Here is a 15,016-nt window from a genome sequence, read left to right as displayed (position 1 = left end):
ATAAATAAATGCATGAAAAAACTGAAAAAAAAAAAAAAAAAGGTCCATGTAAAGCAGATCTTTAAGAAAAAAATAAAAGTGAAGTCTAGTTCTTGCCCCTTGAATCCGGAAGGCCTCGTGTCTTACTTATAACCAACAAAACGTGGCAAAAAAAAAAAAAAAGCTATGTGACTCAGATGCTAGGTCATGACAGGGAATTTAAACTCCTCAGCGTGTGTGGGGTCTTATTTGGGGGGGAATGAAAATATTGTCAATTAGATGGAGGTGGTGTTTGCCCAACATTGTGATTGTAGAGAAATTTCACTTCACCTGAAATCATCATTCTTTTTTAAAGGTGCTTTAATTTCCACCGTATAAGCTAGAACCCTCATACCTAGCATTCCGAGCCCCTGGTTGAGACCTGTGACTGCCCTGAGCCTCCCATGCTGTGAGGACGCCCAGACCACTTGCAGAGGCCACATGCAGCTTGTCCCTTTGTGGGCCCAGCTCAGCAACACAGTGCCAGAGAAGGCGCTTCTACATGGTTCTAGCATGCGGCCATCCAGTAACCACAAGCCACTGGAGTTCTCTCAGCTGAGATGGGACACTGGAGAGCAGAAAAGAACCATTCCTCTGTGCCCTTCCTAAAGGACAGACTCACAGGATCTGTGAGCAAACTAAAATAATTGATTTAAACCACTAAGCTTCAGGGCAATTTGTTATGCTGCAGTAGTAACAGGATCAATAATCATTAATCCACAGAGAACACTCATTTAAATTTCCACTGGAGAGAAGTTAACATTGCACAGAAAGGCACACCTGTTCTCTCTGGAAGCTAAATTTTATATCCCTAAATATCTTTCAACTATTTTGCCACCCCCCCCGCCGACCCATGTCATCAATGTATCCAAGAAAAAACAAGTGGGTTCCTGGATGTGTGTGGATATGTTAGGTCGTGTCCAACTCTTTGCAATCCCATGGACTGTAACCCCTCTGTCCATGGCATTCTCAAGGCAAAAATACTGGAGTGGTTTGCCATTTCATTCTCCAGGGGATCTTCCTGACCCAGGGATCGAACCTGGATCTCTTGCGTCTCCTGCATTGGCAGGTGGGTTCTTTACCACTGAGCCACCTGGGAAGCCTGGGTTTTAGGATACTCATACAATGTGACTTGGACTCATTTGTACAAAACTGCACCTTGTTTCTTGAGCCACAGTTTGATCTGGGTAATGTAACTTGCCACCACCTCCTCCCTTGGCATGGTCTTTTCAGAATGTGAGAAAACCCTTTCCGCCCAAGAGTACCAGGCGTGAGTGACCCTACTGCAAGATAAGGCGGCAGAGTCGAACGAGGCCCATCGGGAGGGAGGGAAGATGGTGCTGTAGGTCTGACACGCATTTATCCAGGCAGGGCCCCACTTGACCCCGAGGAATAGCAGCCACAGGCTCATCAAGTGATTCACCTGGTGTCCGCAGGATTGAACTCAGAACTACATACTTTGAAGCGCATAGCCTTTCTCTTACCATAAAGAGTAAAAGGAAGTAAAAGAAAGAACTGGGAGACAAGAAAGATGATTCAACAAAGACTCTACAGCAAAAAAAGAGCCCCATTAATAACCTAACTTTTCAAAAAAAAAACTTTGAGACTGATATTGTATTGGCCAGTAACATTTTAATTAACATATTTTTCAACATCTAGATCTTACAGGTAATACGTTTCAACTTTTAGTACTAGACAAAAATACCTAGTTCCCAAACTTGAAAATTCCAAATATCAGTGTTTGAAAAAAGGTATTAAGAAAAAAAAAAAGGTACATGTAAAAAGCTTACATGAAGAAAAAAAATTTTTTTAAGAAATTAATTAAAGAAAAAAGGTACATGAAGAACTGTGGTTGCAAAAAGAGCCCTGTAAGAAATTACTGGCTGTGTCAATCTCTCGGTACTTGTGTTGACAAGTGTTGGTTTATGCTTTGTCTTGAGAACTATTAGGTTATTTGGAAGCAATATCATTTCTCATTTTTCTTGGTTGAATTATAATCCCGTTATACATGTGGTATTTCTGCTCAGATTTGACATTGGATATATGCTGGGAGAATTTAATAAAAATTAATTCCTCTAATTCTAGTTACTGAATGATGGTTAAACATGTCTATGAATTCAACATTCAACCAACATGTGAAGTTTTCTAACACATATCACTTTTTCCTCAAGAAAACCATAGGCCATCATTAAAGCGTTTTAAACCTTTGCTATTATAAGTCTGGAAAAGGCCCCGTTCAGTTCAGCCACTCAGTCCTGTCCAACTCTTTGAGTCCCCATAGACTGCAGCACGCCAGGCTTCCCTGTCCATCACCAAGTCCTGGAGCCTACTCAAACTCATATCTATCACATTGATGATGCCATCTAACCATCCCATCCTCTGTCGTCCCCTTCTCCTCCCGCCTTCAATCTTTCCCAGCATCAGGGTCTTTTCCAATGAATCAGTTCTTCACATCAGGTGGCCAAAGTATTGGAGATTCAGCTTCAGCATCAGTCCTTCCAATGAATATTCAGAACTGATTTCCTTTAGGATGGACTGGTTGGATCTCCTTGCAGTCCAAGGGACTCTCAAGAGTCTTCTCCAACACCACAGTTCAAAGGCATCAGTTCTTTCTTTGGTGCTCAACTTTCTTTATAGTCCAACTCTCAGATTTTTTAAAAAAATTTTATCTAATGATACATGCTGACATTTTTAAAGGGTGAAATGATCTGATGTCCATGTTTTTCTTCAGTAAAATGTGGGAGTGTTGAGAAAATATGATAGATAGGCTTCTAGTTCCTAGTTGGTAAACTGAGTGATAAGTAATGGAGATTTATTATTTCATTCTACTTTTATAGACAGGCTTCCCTGGAGGCTTAGTGATAAAGAATCCATCTGTAATGCAGGAGAAGCAGGTTTGATCCCTGGGCCAGGAAGATCCCCTGGAGAAAGAAATGGCAACCTATTCCAGTATTCTTGCCTCGGAAATCCCATGGGCAGAGGAGCCTGACAGGCTATAGTCCATGGGGTCGCAAAAGTCAGGCACAACTTAGTGACAAAACAAAAACAATAACAAAAACAACTTGTATGGACATTTTAATTTTTTGTGATTAAAAAGTTATAGCACCAGAAGTAATCATGAGACCATTTTTACTGCTTCCTCTAAATGGTAAAAGATTTATCACCATGTTTGGGGATAAGCTTTTTCTCCAAGGAAATATTAAATATGCTTTTTAGATTTTCTTCTATTTCTTTCTCATTCAGTGTCTTAAACTCTACCAAATCTGTATTGTCCTTATAATTGAATCTCCTGTAGGTGAGGGTGAAACCCACTAAGCAATGAACACCTTCTGGGGTCTGTAAGGAGCAAAATGACTTACTCGTAAACACAGATGCTGGAGACTCTTGGAGGTATGTATTCACAGACTCAAAGTCTTTAATCGTTCGAGGTTCAAGAGTGAAAGAGTAGATTTTCCGATACTCGTTCTTTTCCAAGAGGTCAGAATCCAGAAACTCTTGGTTTGGGATGTACTGCTCTCTTCTAATTTGGTCCAAGTACCAGGTTCCTCTCTCTTCAGTCAAGCGGAAGATGCAAGGCATCTGGGGCTGGTACTTCCCAGAAATTAACTCTAGAGGCTGCCACATCTGGTAAGAGCGTCCAAATCCAGCATCAGCTATGTAGTCCCTGCCATCGATGGTCACCTTCAGCAGAAGGTGAATCATGGCATTGCTGTATTTGTCGGCGAACGTGTTGTAAACATATCCTCCCAACATGGTGGTCTCAAAACCAATCGTGGTCAGAGCCCAGTACAGAAGGTGGTTGACTTGGAGACACCACCCACCCCGGTTCCTCCTGACAATTTGATCAAAAATGGCCTCTAAGTCCAATTCCATGGCTTCCCCACAGTGGATGTTAAGGTTCTCAAAGGGAATGGCTTGAACCTGATGCTGAAGAATATCAGCTAATGTTTCCAAGTCCAGTTTGTCCCTCGAGTTCTTATAACCAATTCTTTCAAAATATGCTTCAATGTTCATGGTTCCTTAAGGAGAGGAAAACAAAACAAAAGCAAATATATTACTTTTATACTTGGATTTCTTCGATTAGCTTGATTATAAGAAATGTATTTTAAATATTTAAATAAAATATTTTAATATGCCTTTAAATATTTAAGGCATAATTATAAGCCTTTTGTGTGTATGCTTTTGCTGTTTTAATGCCTTTTGCATGTACGAGTTCACAAAGGAAGAAGAAAAGTATCCTTTCTTCCATGTTTCGAGAATGAGAAGTTAGAAATCCAGATGAAGTGATGAGCAAAATCATAAAGAGCTTACATGTGGTTTTCTTGGTGATGAGTAAGGAGAGGTACCAATTGGCATCAATTAAAATAGAGTTTACAAACCATTTCTCATATAAACAGGAGAATGATATAATAGGGTACTTGACCCACTCAGTTTCCTCTTTAGCTGAACTTTACAGAAATTTCCCTACTCAACAAGTCAGTTTGTTCACAAACTGATTTATTCATTTATTCAGTAAATGGTTTGCTTAAATTTTATTATGTATAAATTTCTAACCTAGTGGTTGCTTGTCTTAAAAGAAATCCTACATTTTATGGGGGCTGGTATGACACAGACAACGAAATGAACAAATTTTAAAAACACATACAGTTTCTTAGATTGGGATCAGTGCTCTGGGGAAAATAAAGCGAAGAAGGAAGAGAAGCCACGCACAGAGAGACCTTCAGTTTCCAGTAAGGCGGGCAGAGAAAGCTTCACTGTAATTTCAAGGATGGGAGAGAAGGAGCCGCGTCCATATGTGTGGGAGGATCACTCAGGAAGAACCAGAGGATTTTTAAAAAGTCTTAAACTGGAACCTGCCTAGAGTGTCCAAAGAACATTCAAGGAAGCCGGGAAGAAGGGGGCAGAGGGACGGAAAGGAAGCGTGGGCCGAGATGAGGCCTGGCCTTCCGGCTCTTCCTCTGAAATGAGGAATCACTGTGAGAAGGGCAAGGGGAAGCCTGCGGGCTGGGCAAAGCGCACCATCGTCCGGTCGATACGTATGGACAGGGACCCGCACTCACGGAGCTGAAAGAAGGCACGTGGCTCAGCCAGGAGCAACTCAAGCACCTTTGCTCCAGGACCAGCGCTTTGCTCACGGATGGCGCGTGGCCCAAGGCAGCTCTCTGAGACTCTGCTGAGGGACTCTGCTGGAACCTCAGCAGGTGCTTTTCCTGCGGGGCCAGAAGCTGGTGGGATATTTGCCCGAAGTAGTGGGCTGCCGTCTATGGGATCGCACAGAGTCGGACACAACTGAAGCGACTCAGCAGCAGCAGCAGCAGGAGATCTTGCTGAACAATAGCACCCACCAAGAATTTAATGAGCTGAGGAACGAGAAGCAGGAGAAGGAAAGAAGAGAACAGACATCCATCAGGTCTTAAGCTAGATCATGCTTTTCTGGTAAGGTGAGTCAAACAAAAAGTCCTTATTTTGTAAAATTCCATGTCGAAAAGGTTTCTGTCCATTAATCACTGATTGTAGCAGTGGCGTATTACCGTTGGTAAGATGACATGGCCTGAGGTGAGAGGCTTCAAAAGGCCTGCCCTAGGTTAATGGTGATAAGCTATGTATTTCTGTTGTCCTTCTTAATGTCTTTTCTTTCAGATTCACCTAGTTCTTTTTTTAAATCAGTTATTCTTCCCATTTTGCTAGTGTGTCAACTTTATTCTTGGTATCTATAATCTGATCTCCAAATCTCTTAAGCTTATTTCGTTTCTTCTCAACGTTATATCCATCAGTTTCCTTTCTCAACATCCATAGAAGCCCAAAACTCGACGTCAGACAGGGAACGAGCAACTGGTACTGAGCCAGACCACCATAGACCCTCTTCCGCTTCTATATCCAATCAGTACTGGGTAAGTAAGGAGGGCAGGTGATGTGGAACAAAGACATATGATTTGGACCTGCCTAACCATTTCCTTTATGGGTGGGTTAACCCACCTTCTTTTATTTGGAAATTACTGTATACTTTTTAAAGCTATATTTTGATTTTCAAGTTTTTTTCTTTGTTCCTTCTTTATTTAAAGATATGATGCTAACTTAGAATTTAGTAACCTCAAGTCCATTGAGAAGAACCCAGTATTGGAACCTGAATGCAAGCAGCATGTGATAGCCAAATTATACGTCCATGACTAAGTATAAGAATGATGTACTACTGAAGTTGAGATACAAGGTGAAATATGGAGGCCCTAGAAAGTAGGTGTCAGGATGAAACTGGATGAGAACTCTGCAACGTTTACACATTGACTTGTAACTTAGATGTGCACTGATATATTGATTTGTTTCACTTGATCATAAATACGAGAAAAGAGTAAACGGAGGCAGAGAGAACACGCTTGGGGAGTCAGCTGAGATGCCCCAGAAAAGCAAACCTTTCTTTGGAAGTTCAATGTAGATGGAGTCTCAGCTTTAATTCAAAAGACTTGGAATGCTTCTTCTTCCTGGTTCACAGTCTAGAAATAATAGAAAAATAGTTTTAAGTATATCATAGTCTTCCTTGAAAACAAGAGCAGTAGTTCTGCTGGGACATGAATAGGAAGAATGTTTTAAAATCACGAAACAGAAGGAAAGAGAGTGAAATGGCCATCTGCACTACACAGGGGACAGAGCTGGATGTACAGTCACAGGCAATGGGAGCAACATGGGTGGGCTCTAGGCCCGCTTCCTGGGGTTTAGGTCACAGGAGGACCCGAGCACAAGGGCCAGGCAGTCAACAAGGATGGGTGAACCCTGTTCCAGGCCCCTGATCGATACTACAAGTTTTACCAAACCCATCAAAGACCAGCATTAAGGTAGCACCTGTCTTCCCTTAGCTATTAAGTATAATTGCGATGGCTTTCCAACCCTCTCCAGTATTGCCTGGAAAATCCCATGGACAGGGGACCCTGGTAGGCTACAGTTCATGGGGTCGCAAAGAGCCAGACATGACTTAGTGACTTCACTTTCTTTCCTTCCCAGTGGTGCAGCGGTAAAGACTCTGCCTGCCAGGGCAGGGCGCTCAGGAGACCCAGGTTCGATGCCTGGATCAGGAAGATCCCCTGGAGGAGGAAATGGCAACCCACGCCAGTATTCTTGCCTGGAGAATCCGGTGGACAAAGGAGCCTGGCAGGCAACTGTCTGTTCAGTTCAGTCCCTCAGTCGTGTCCGACTCTTTGCGACCCCATGGACTGCAGCACGCCAGGCTTCCCTGTCCATCACCAACTCCCGGAGTTTACTCAAAGTCATGTCCACCGAGTCAGTGATGCCGTCCAGCCATCTCATCCTCCATCGTCCCCTTCTCCTCCCGTCTTCAATGTGGCTACAGTTCGCGGGGTCACAAAAGAGCTGGACGTAACCGAGTGACTAGACGGCAGCAGCAGCCGACACACACACATTTACAGGGTTAGCTCCCCATAGCCTGTGCAGATGCAAGTCACAATGAAAAACTAAGGAAGAGAAAGGCAGAATCGACTCCTTTCATTATGGGACAGAGTAGAAAATGGGTAAGAATTGTGGCTAAAGTACTTTAAACACATATTTTACAGGTGACTGAAGTGAAAGCCGTTCTACCTGCTGACCTCTGCCTCGGGTGCGGAGGGTAAAGAACAGAGCGTGCTCAGAGCTCTCTGCTCGGGCCAGGGCACCGCGGAGGACTCGGGACCGAGGCTGGTGTGGGTGGATGCTGAGTGTCGGCCACAGGGTCCCCTCAGGTCTCTCTGACCACCTGGCTGTGCCCCTGACCAGCCTGGCTTCAGGACCAGCACACAGACTCTTTGGCAGACCTCCTGGGGGCTCCTGGAGTGGCTCTGCCCTCCTGTGTGGAGAATCAGACATGTCGGGGACTTCGTGTCCTCTCAGGACTGCCCTTCATGGGGACTTACCGGCGAGATGTTCTGAAAACCCCGGTGCCTTGCCTTGAATCGAGAAAAGACTTTTGAGTTGTGATTCCCACCTGGGCTGGCACTGGGGCTTGCCCAGGCACCCTTCCTTCATGAGGCACTTGCTCACCAGGCTGGACTCAGGTCTGAACCTGCGGAACCTGACAAATCACGTCAGTGGCCACCGGGGAGAGCTCTGTGGGAGAAAGCTAAGATGGACAGGATGAGGCAATTTCTAGAGGGCCCTGAAAGGCAGGCCAGAGAAACTTCTCTGTCACCGAACAAATGCCTGTTGCTTCACTGAATGGACAAAGGCCAACAGTCACCTGGCTGCTGCAATGTACCCCTAAGTGTCACGGTTCTTCAGTTACCGATTACCTCTTTGATGTAGCCCCGGAGAGCGGGTTGAGATGAAGACCTCAGCTCCCAGCCTGGGGTCTCTACATCTTTCATGTCCTGCAGTGGTTTCAATTTTATTTTACTGTATATTTTATTTTTGAGCTAGAGAAATCCTGATTCTTTCCCCAAACAAAATTGTAAGCCAAAGTATAAAATAGAATAATTGAAAACAGGTTGGTCCAGAGGCCATCCGGCCCTGAGATGCTGCCCTCATGGCTCAGGGGTGCAAGCAGCCGGGGCGGTCACGGGCCGAGGTGGTCATGGGCCGAAGTGGCGTCTTCCATCCCAACTGCCCGCATTTCAGACATGACCGCCTGGAAGAGCCCGAGACGGTGCGAGCGAGTGGATTTTCCTCCTGTGTGTGTTTCATATCCTGTCTGTTTCCTTTGCTCTGTTTCAGTGATGGCATCCCACTGGACTGACACTAAGACTCACTCCCAACCCCAGGGCAGAGGGGCGTCTGCCTGACTCTGGGATGGAAGGGAGCTGCAAGGCCAGCCCTGCTCAGAGGCCGTCGGACACCCCGCCTTAGTGCACAGAAGGCCCGTGGCTCCGCCAGGGCCCCGCGCTGGAGCCGCAGAGTCTGGCAGGTACTGCGGGGACCGCTGAGCAGGCCCCTGGAGCCCGGCTAGACGGCAGAAGCCGAACAAAGCCAGACTCCGGGACAGAAGTACGAGGGAGTTGATAGTTTAGAAAAACAACCCTCCTTTTGAGGGAAGGAATGGAGGAGGAACTAAAGTGAGGTCCCAGGGGCAGGGAGTGAGGCGCCGAAGTCACACTCTGGGCCACAAGCAGGGGCAGTCTCTCCCACCAGCCTTTCTGCCGTGACTGAAAGTGTTAGTTGCTCAGTCGTGTCCGACTCTTTGGACACCATAGACTGTAGCCCTCAAGGCTCCTCTGTCCATGAGGTTCTCCAGGCAAGAATACTGGAGTGGGTTGCCGTGCCCTCCTCCAGGGCAGCTTCCTGACCCAGGGATGGAATCTCTGTCTCCTGCATTGCAGGCAGATTGTTTACCGTCTGAGGCACCAGACGGGAAGTCCATCATGACTGAACAAATTATTAAAAATTGGTGTGACAATCACACGACCTAAATAAACTATTTAAAGTGAACAGTTCAGTCCTTTGGTACCTTCACAACTTGGTGCAGCCACCCTTCTGTTCAGTTCCGAACTCTCTCACTCCCCCAGTAAGACCCCAGACTCGTGGGCAGGTACTCCCCAGCCCCTCCCGCCTCTGCAGCCACCAGGCACCTTCCTGTCTCTCTGAGGGCTTCCATCTTCAGCCGCTGCGAACAGTGCTGCAGACAGAATCTGTGCCCAAGTGCATTTTCCTGTATCTGATTTCCATTCACTGGGTATGTGCTTAGACTAGAGCTGCCCAGCTGAAGAGCTGGATTTAGGGACGCTTCCATGGCTTTTCTTTCCCTGTGCTCTGGGTTTCTTTTCCTCTCCTTCCCACCCCCTTCCCTTTGATGTTCAGTCGCTCAGTCGTGTCCGACTCTTCGCTATCCCATAGACTGTACGCCACCACACTCCTCTGCCCATGGGATTTCCCAAGCAAGAATACTGGAGTGGGTTGCCATTTCCTTCTCCAGGGGATCTTCCCAACCCAGGGTTCGAAACTGTGGCTCCTGCATTGCAGGTGGATTTTTTTTTTTTGCCGTGAGCCACCAGGCAAGCCCTCCCTTCCCTTTTCTTACCTGTTTTTTTTTGGTGTCGAAGCTTACTGCAAGGACCTGTGAACCAGCCCAGTCCTAGGGGGTAAGTGGCCAGCCCAGTAATCTTCTGGATGAAAAAAAAGAGGTTGCCTGGCAAGCCAAGCCCACAGCCCCTCTTCACAATGCTGAGAGCGCAGGCAGCCTGCAGAGCCGCCCGTCCAAGGAGAACAGCCAAGGAAGGTCAGACTCCGTCAGTGGAAAGGTCTGAGTGTTTGTTTCGCCTTTTATTCTCTTTTGAGGAGAAGTAGAAACTCAGATTTGTGGCTGTAATCTGCCTGTTTTTACAACTGGCTCTGAACAGTTGAAACCTGTCAAGGCCAAACAAAATAAGTCTCTGGGTGGGATGGAACTATATATACAGTTGGCAGGTTTTCTGAGTGTGTGTGGGGGGGTGGGGTCAGCTTTTGTGTGGCTGACAAGATAAACAGTGACTCAAGGGAAGGGAGAGTTCGGTGATCAGAGAGCAAGCAGACATATGGTTTTCGTGGGTGCAGGGCAGGGCAGGGGAGCAAAGTCCAGAGCAGGGAGCTCACAGGGCCCCTGGCTTCAGAGCCGTCCGCCTCCACAGGCTCCTCTCTCCTGCAGAACTCTGCGCATCAGTGCCCAGGGAATGCTGTCGCCTGCCTGATGGTGAGACAGTTGTTCCTGGCGTCTGTGGCCCCTGGAGACCCTTGGGCCCCTCCTTCTATCCAGAGAAAACCTCCCCAAGAATTCCCTTATACTGTGCAGACGACGCAACCCAGCCTCCTTGGGTGTTTTGGGACCAATAGAGAACTTCTGATCCCTTAATGCCAGAGGAGCCGGAGGGGTCCTGAACTTGCAGCCTGCAGGACCGACTGAGCCCTTTGGGACACGCCCAGTTAGGTTCAGAGAAGGTGGACATCACTGTGGCAATTGTCCGAGAGGAGGACCCTGTCCTCTGAAACACGTGTTGTATGCATTAGCCATCTTTTATATATTCCTTTAATCCCCACAACAGACTTTGTAAGAAAGCTCTCTTATTAGCCCCAGCGTTCTGAGGGATAAACTGACATTTAGAGATGCTTCTGTGTCCTGCCGAGTCTTCCCAGCTGGCGTGTTGGGTGGCTGTGACGCTAACCCTGACAGCTGCAGTGGGGGTCTGTGACCCCTCTGTGATCCTGCACAGCACTTACGGCGTGAGCACGTGCCAGGCAAACTTCCTGAACTGTCCCGAGACCTGAAATTCAGGCCTGTGGAGTCTCCAGTCTCCGGGACTCACATTTGAAACAGGATCAAGCCCCAATTTCCAAGCATAAACAGGTCACTCACCGAGCTCTCTGGGGCCCACGACCAGGAACCAGGGTGACAGCCACCCTCCCACTTCCTGGCCCAGCCCAGGAAGAGCCCTCCTTCCTGCCTGCGAAGTGCTCCGCCCCCTGAGTCTAGTTACCGGCACCCCGGAGCTCTGGGAAATGTAGTCTTGGGGACTTGGGTTGACCCTGTGCCCCTCCTGTTCCAATGTACCCTGGTGAGCCAAGGCCCCAGGGTTCAAAGGGGAGGGACCTTGTAGTCCAGACAGTTCTTACTCTCAGGCAGCCTGAACATGGATGTCCTGTGTGTGCTGTGGGAGGTTAGGGTTTTGAGAGGCTCCAGGAAGTGCAGACCCATTAGCCTAGAGGAGCAGGAGGACATGGATGTTTTAAATCACCATCCCCCCAGGTTATGACAGCATTTCCTCATCAATTGCCAGGAAGCCCCTAACTTTCTATTCTTTCTCCCCCAGAGGCTCTGTGTAACGTGGTCTACATTTGTCCACATAGAAGTTATGGGAGTGACATACAGAATATACTTTCGCTTCTGTGTTTCTAATTTATGTTAATGACATTAGCCTATCACTCTTGCTGTCTCTAATGCATTTCCCTCTGTGTTATTGTTGCTTAGTTGCTAAGTTATATAAGACTCTTTTGAGACCCCCATGGACTTGTAACCTGCCAGGTTCCTCCATCCATGGGATTCTCTGAGGCAAGACTACTGGAGTGGGTTGCCATTTCCTTCTCCAGGGGATCTTCTGGATCCAGGGATCGAACCTGGGTCCCCTTCGTTGGTGGATTCTTTGCCACTGAGCCCCTCAGGAAGCTTCATTGCCCTCTACGCTTTATTTCTGTGACTATCTTCATGACACAAGTGTTGCCTTCTGCTCTCTCAAGCACTGAGAGTTCTAGTCCGTGCCTCTGGTATGACTTAACATGAACTTGGGACTCTCTGCCTGAAGGCTTTCTCTTGGCCTCTGCTTGGGCAGGTCAGATGGGCCTTCGACTAACAGCCCTGGAATACCACTCAGCCCTGAAATGGGAGTGGGAGCATCCGTTTCTAAGCGTAAGCAGGGCCTGGCACTGATATTTCCGCTGCTCTAGACAACTGCATGGACACTGCATCCAGAGCGTGTGTGTGTCAGTTGCTCAGTCGTGTCCAACTCTTTGCGACCCCGTGGACTGTAGCCCACCAGGTTCCCCCGTCCCTGTGATTCTCCAGGCAGGAACACCAGAGTGGGGTGCCCTTTTCTTCTCCAATGTCTATTCTATATGAGGGTAACCCCATTACTTTTGGATGCCTCATATCCACAGAGCATCTGCATCAGGTATAGCAGTTAAAAAAAAAAGAAAAAGAAGTAGCTTTAATGTGTTACTGACAAAGCACTGTGATTAAAATGATGTATTTTATACAAAGCAGAATCTCCTGAATTCGCAGCTTATGTTACTCAAAGTGTCGCAGACTCACTTGCATCATTATCACCTAGGGTTCCTGTTACACGTGTAGGTAAGCGGTAATCACTCACAGCTGGTGAGCCAGAATTGGATCTGCAGGTTTAACAAGCTCACAGGCTGAAGCTGATGCACGCCGATATCCTTTGGTGGTTTCCCTTTAAGACGGCTAACGTTCAAGTTCAATCCAGATTAAGTGTTAAAAAAAAATACATCTCAAATTCTTTGGAGGGTTGACGGAAGACCTTTCCACATCCTAAGATCTGGGTGTTTATTTCCCCCAGTATAATTAGCATACCTTAATTCAATGATGAATAATGGCTGCAGTCTCTACCAGCAGGGCTAAAAGTATGCAGTTTCTGTCCTGTGTGAGTTAACACATGTGGAGTTAAAATTGTTATAAGTGAAATTCCTTGTATTCATTACATTCAGTGGGCTCTTCTCCAGTGCAAAATCCTTGTTATTGACAAGGAAGAAGAGACCTGTGAAAAATCAGTCACAGAATATTCATGCAGTCATTTCTCTCCATGTGAATTCGACGCGGCTCCTTCAGTGACGGTCTTCATTTGAAATCTCCCCATGTTAGTTGATATTCACAGGCAGTGTTGCTTTGCTAATTCACATAGATTGTCTATCTTGTAGCCCCTCAGTGGTCATAGCTTTCTGATTAAGTTTTAGATCTTCTTTATGTTTCAAACTCTTTCATATCCATGAGCTATGTTAAATCAATTACCCTTTTATTGAAACTCAGGTCGCACTTTGACAAGAGTCCTCAGATTGTTCCTTCCTTCATTCAGTTCAGTTCAGTTGCTCAGTCTTGTCCAACTCTTTGTGACCACATGGACTGCAGCACGCCAGGCCTCCCTGTCCATCGCCAATTCCCGGAGCGTGCTCAAACTCATGTCCATTGAGTGGTGATGCCAGCCAACCATCTCATCCTCTATCGTCCCCTTCTCCTCCCGCCTTCAATCTTTCCCAGCATCAGGGTCTTTTCCAACAAGTCAGCTCTTCACATCAGGTGGCCAAGGGATTGGAGTTTCACCTTGAGCATCAGTCCTTCCAATGAATATTCAGGACTTACTTCCTTTAGGATGGACTGGTAGAATCTCCTTGCAGTCCAAGGGACTCTCAAGAGTCTTCTCCAACATCACAGTTCAAAAGCATCAATTCTTCGGCACTCAGCTTTCTTTATAGTCCAACTCTCACATCCATACGTGGATCCTGGAAAAAGCACAGCTTTGACTAGACGGACCTTTGTTGGCAAAGTAATGTCTCTGCTTTTTGATATGTTGTCTAGGTTGTCCAGCTCTGTTGGTGTCAGCCATGTGACTGGGGTCTAATTTTAAGACGATGACACTGCTGCTTGCTGATCGCTACTGCGGTGTCCGTGTCTCTTGGGTAACTGTTTCTCTGCGATTCATTTCATCTAAACCTCTGTCTTCTCTCATCTAACCTGTGTCTGCTCTGAGGGAGATTCCTGGATTCTCTCTTTAGGGTCTTTGAACCTAATATTTAGGTCTTCCCTGTAGCTCAAACAATAAAGAGTTTGCGTGCAATGCAGGAGACCTGGGTTCAATCCCTGGGTGTTGGGAAGATCCCCTTGAGGAGGGAATGGCAATCCACTCCACTACTCTTGCCTGGGGAGCCTTGGACAGAGGAGATTGGTGGGCCATAAAGGGGTGACAAAGTCAGACATGACTGAGCAACTAACACTAACCTAATGTTAATCAAGAGCATCCTGTCCCACACCCTAAAGGGAGTCAAAGCGAAAAGAGGAAGTTAGTCACACAGTCGTGTCTGACTCTTGGCGATCCCATGGACTGTAGCCCACGAGGCTCCTCCGTCCATGGGATTCTCCAGACAAGAGTACTAGAGTGGGTTGCCATTTCCTTCTCCAGGGGATCTTCCTGATCCAGGGATCAAACCCGGGTCTCCTGCACTGCAGGAGGATTCTTTACCATCTGAGCTACTAGGAAAGCCCGACTTGAATTCAAATTCATGACCCTGATGTACAGGCCTCAGGAAAACTTGAGAACTAAAAATTGTTCTGTTTTTAGAGGTGGGAGGTAAGCCATTATGGTCTATAGGGAAAATTATTGGGCTGGGGGTAAGCAGCTGTATCCTACCCAAATCATTATAGATATTTCCCTTCTCTTAAAACCAACTTCCAGTTTTCCTGTAGATTTTAACAACCTCAATACTGGAGTGATGAGTGGTGTTACCCACCCTGGTGATGTGTGGAGACCAGTTCCCACGGGCTGGTGTT

The 15,016-nt window shown here is 46.7% G+C and overlaps 1 protein-coding gene across 8 annotated transcripts; it reads right to left on the bottom strand.

Annotated features, from left to right (window-relative positions):
* LOC102169935 (arylamine N-acetyltransferase 1) lies at positions 1,631 to 11,386 on the bottom strand. 8 transcript variants are annotated; one of them, XM_018042098.1, is made up of 5 exons: positions 11,318 to 11,386; positions 10,010 to 10,335; positions 7,558 to 7,846; positions 6,426 to 6,506; positions 1,631 to 4,037 (listed from the first exon to the last, which is right to left on the bottom strand). In XM_018042098.1, the coding sequence occupies exon 5, from the start codon at positions 4,030 to 4,032 to the stop codon at positions 3,160 to 3,162; it is 873 nt and encodes a 290-aa protein (XP_017897587.1). In that variant the 5' UTR covers positions 4,033 to 4,037; positions 6,426 to 6,506; positions 7,558 to 7,846; positions 10,010 to 10,335; positions 11,318 to 11,386; the 3' UTR covers positions 1,631 to 3,159. The 8 variants fall into 8 exon arrangements, with proteins under 8 accessions (XP_017897587.1, XP_017897585.1, XP_017897588.1 ...); XM_018042096.1 differs by having other exon boundaries at positions 7,603 to 7,846; XM_018042099.1 differs by having other exon boundaries at positions 7,611 to 7,846.

Source organism: Capra hircus, chromosome 27 (genome assembly GCF_001704415.2).
Source record: "Capra hircus breed San Clemente chromosome 27, ASM170441v1, whole genome shotgun sequence".
NCBI classification, from domain to species: Eukaryota; Metazoa; Chordata; class Mammalia; order Artiodactyla; family Bovidae; genus Capra; species Capra hircus.
This window is presented reverse-complemented; position numbering and strand designations above follow the sequence as displayed.

What these genes read in the sequence shown, in the direction of transcription:
- LOC102169935 (XM_018042098.1), bottom strand. Translation starts at nt 4,032, where the DNA reads ATGAACATTGAAGCATATTTTGAAAGAATTGGTTATAAGAACTCGAGG.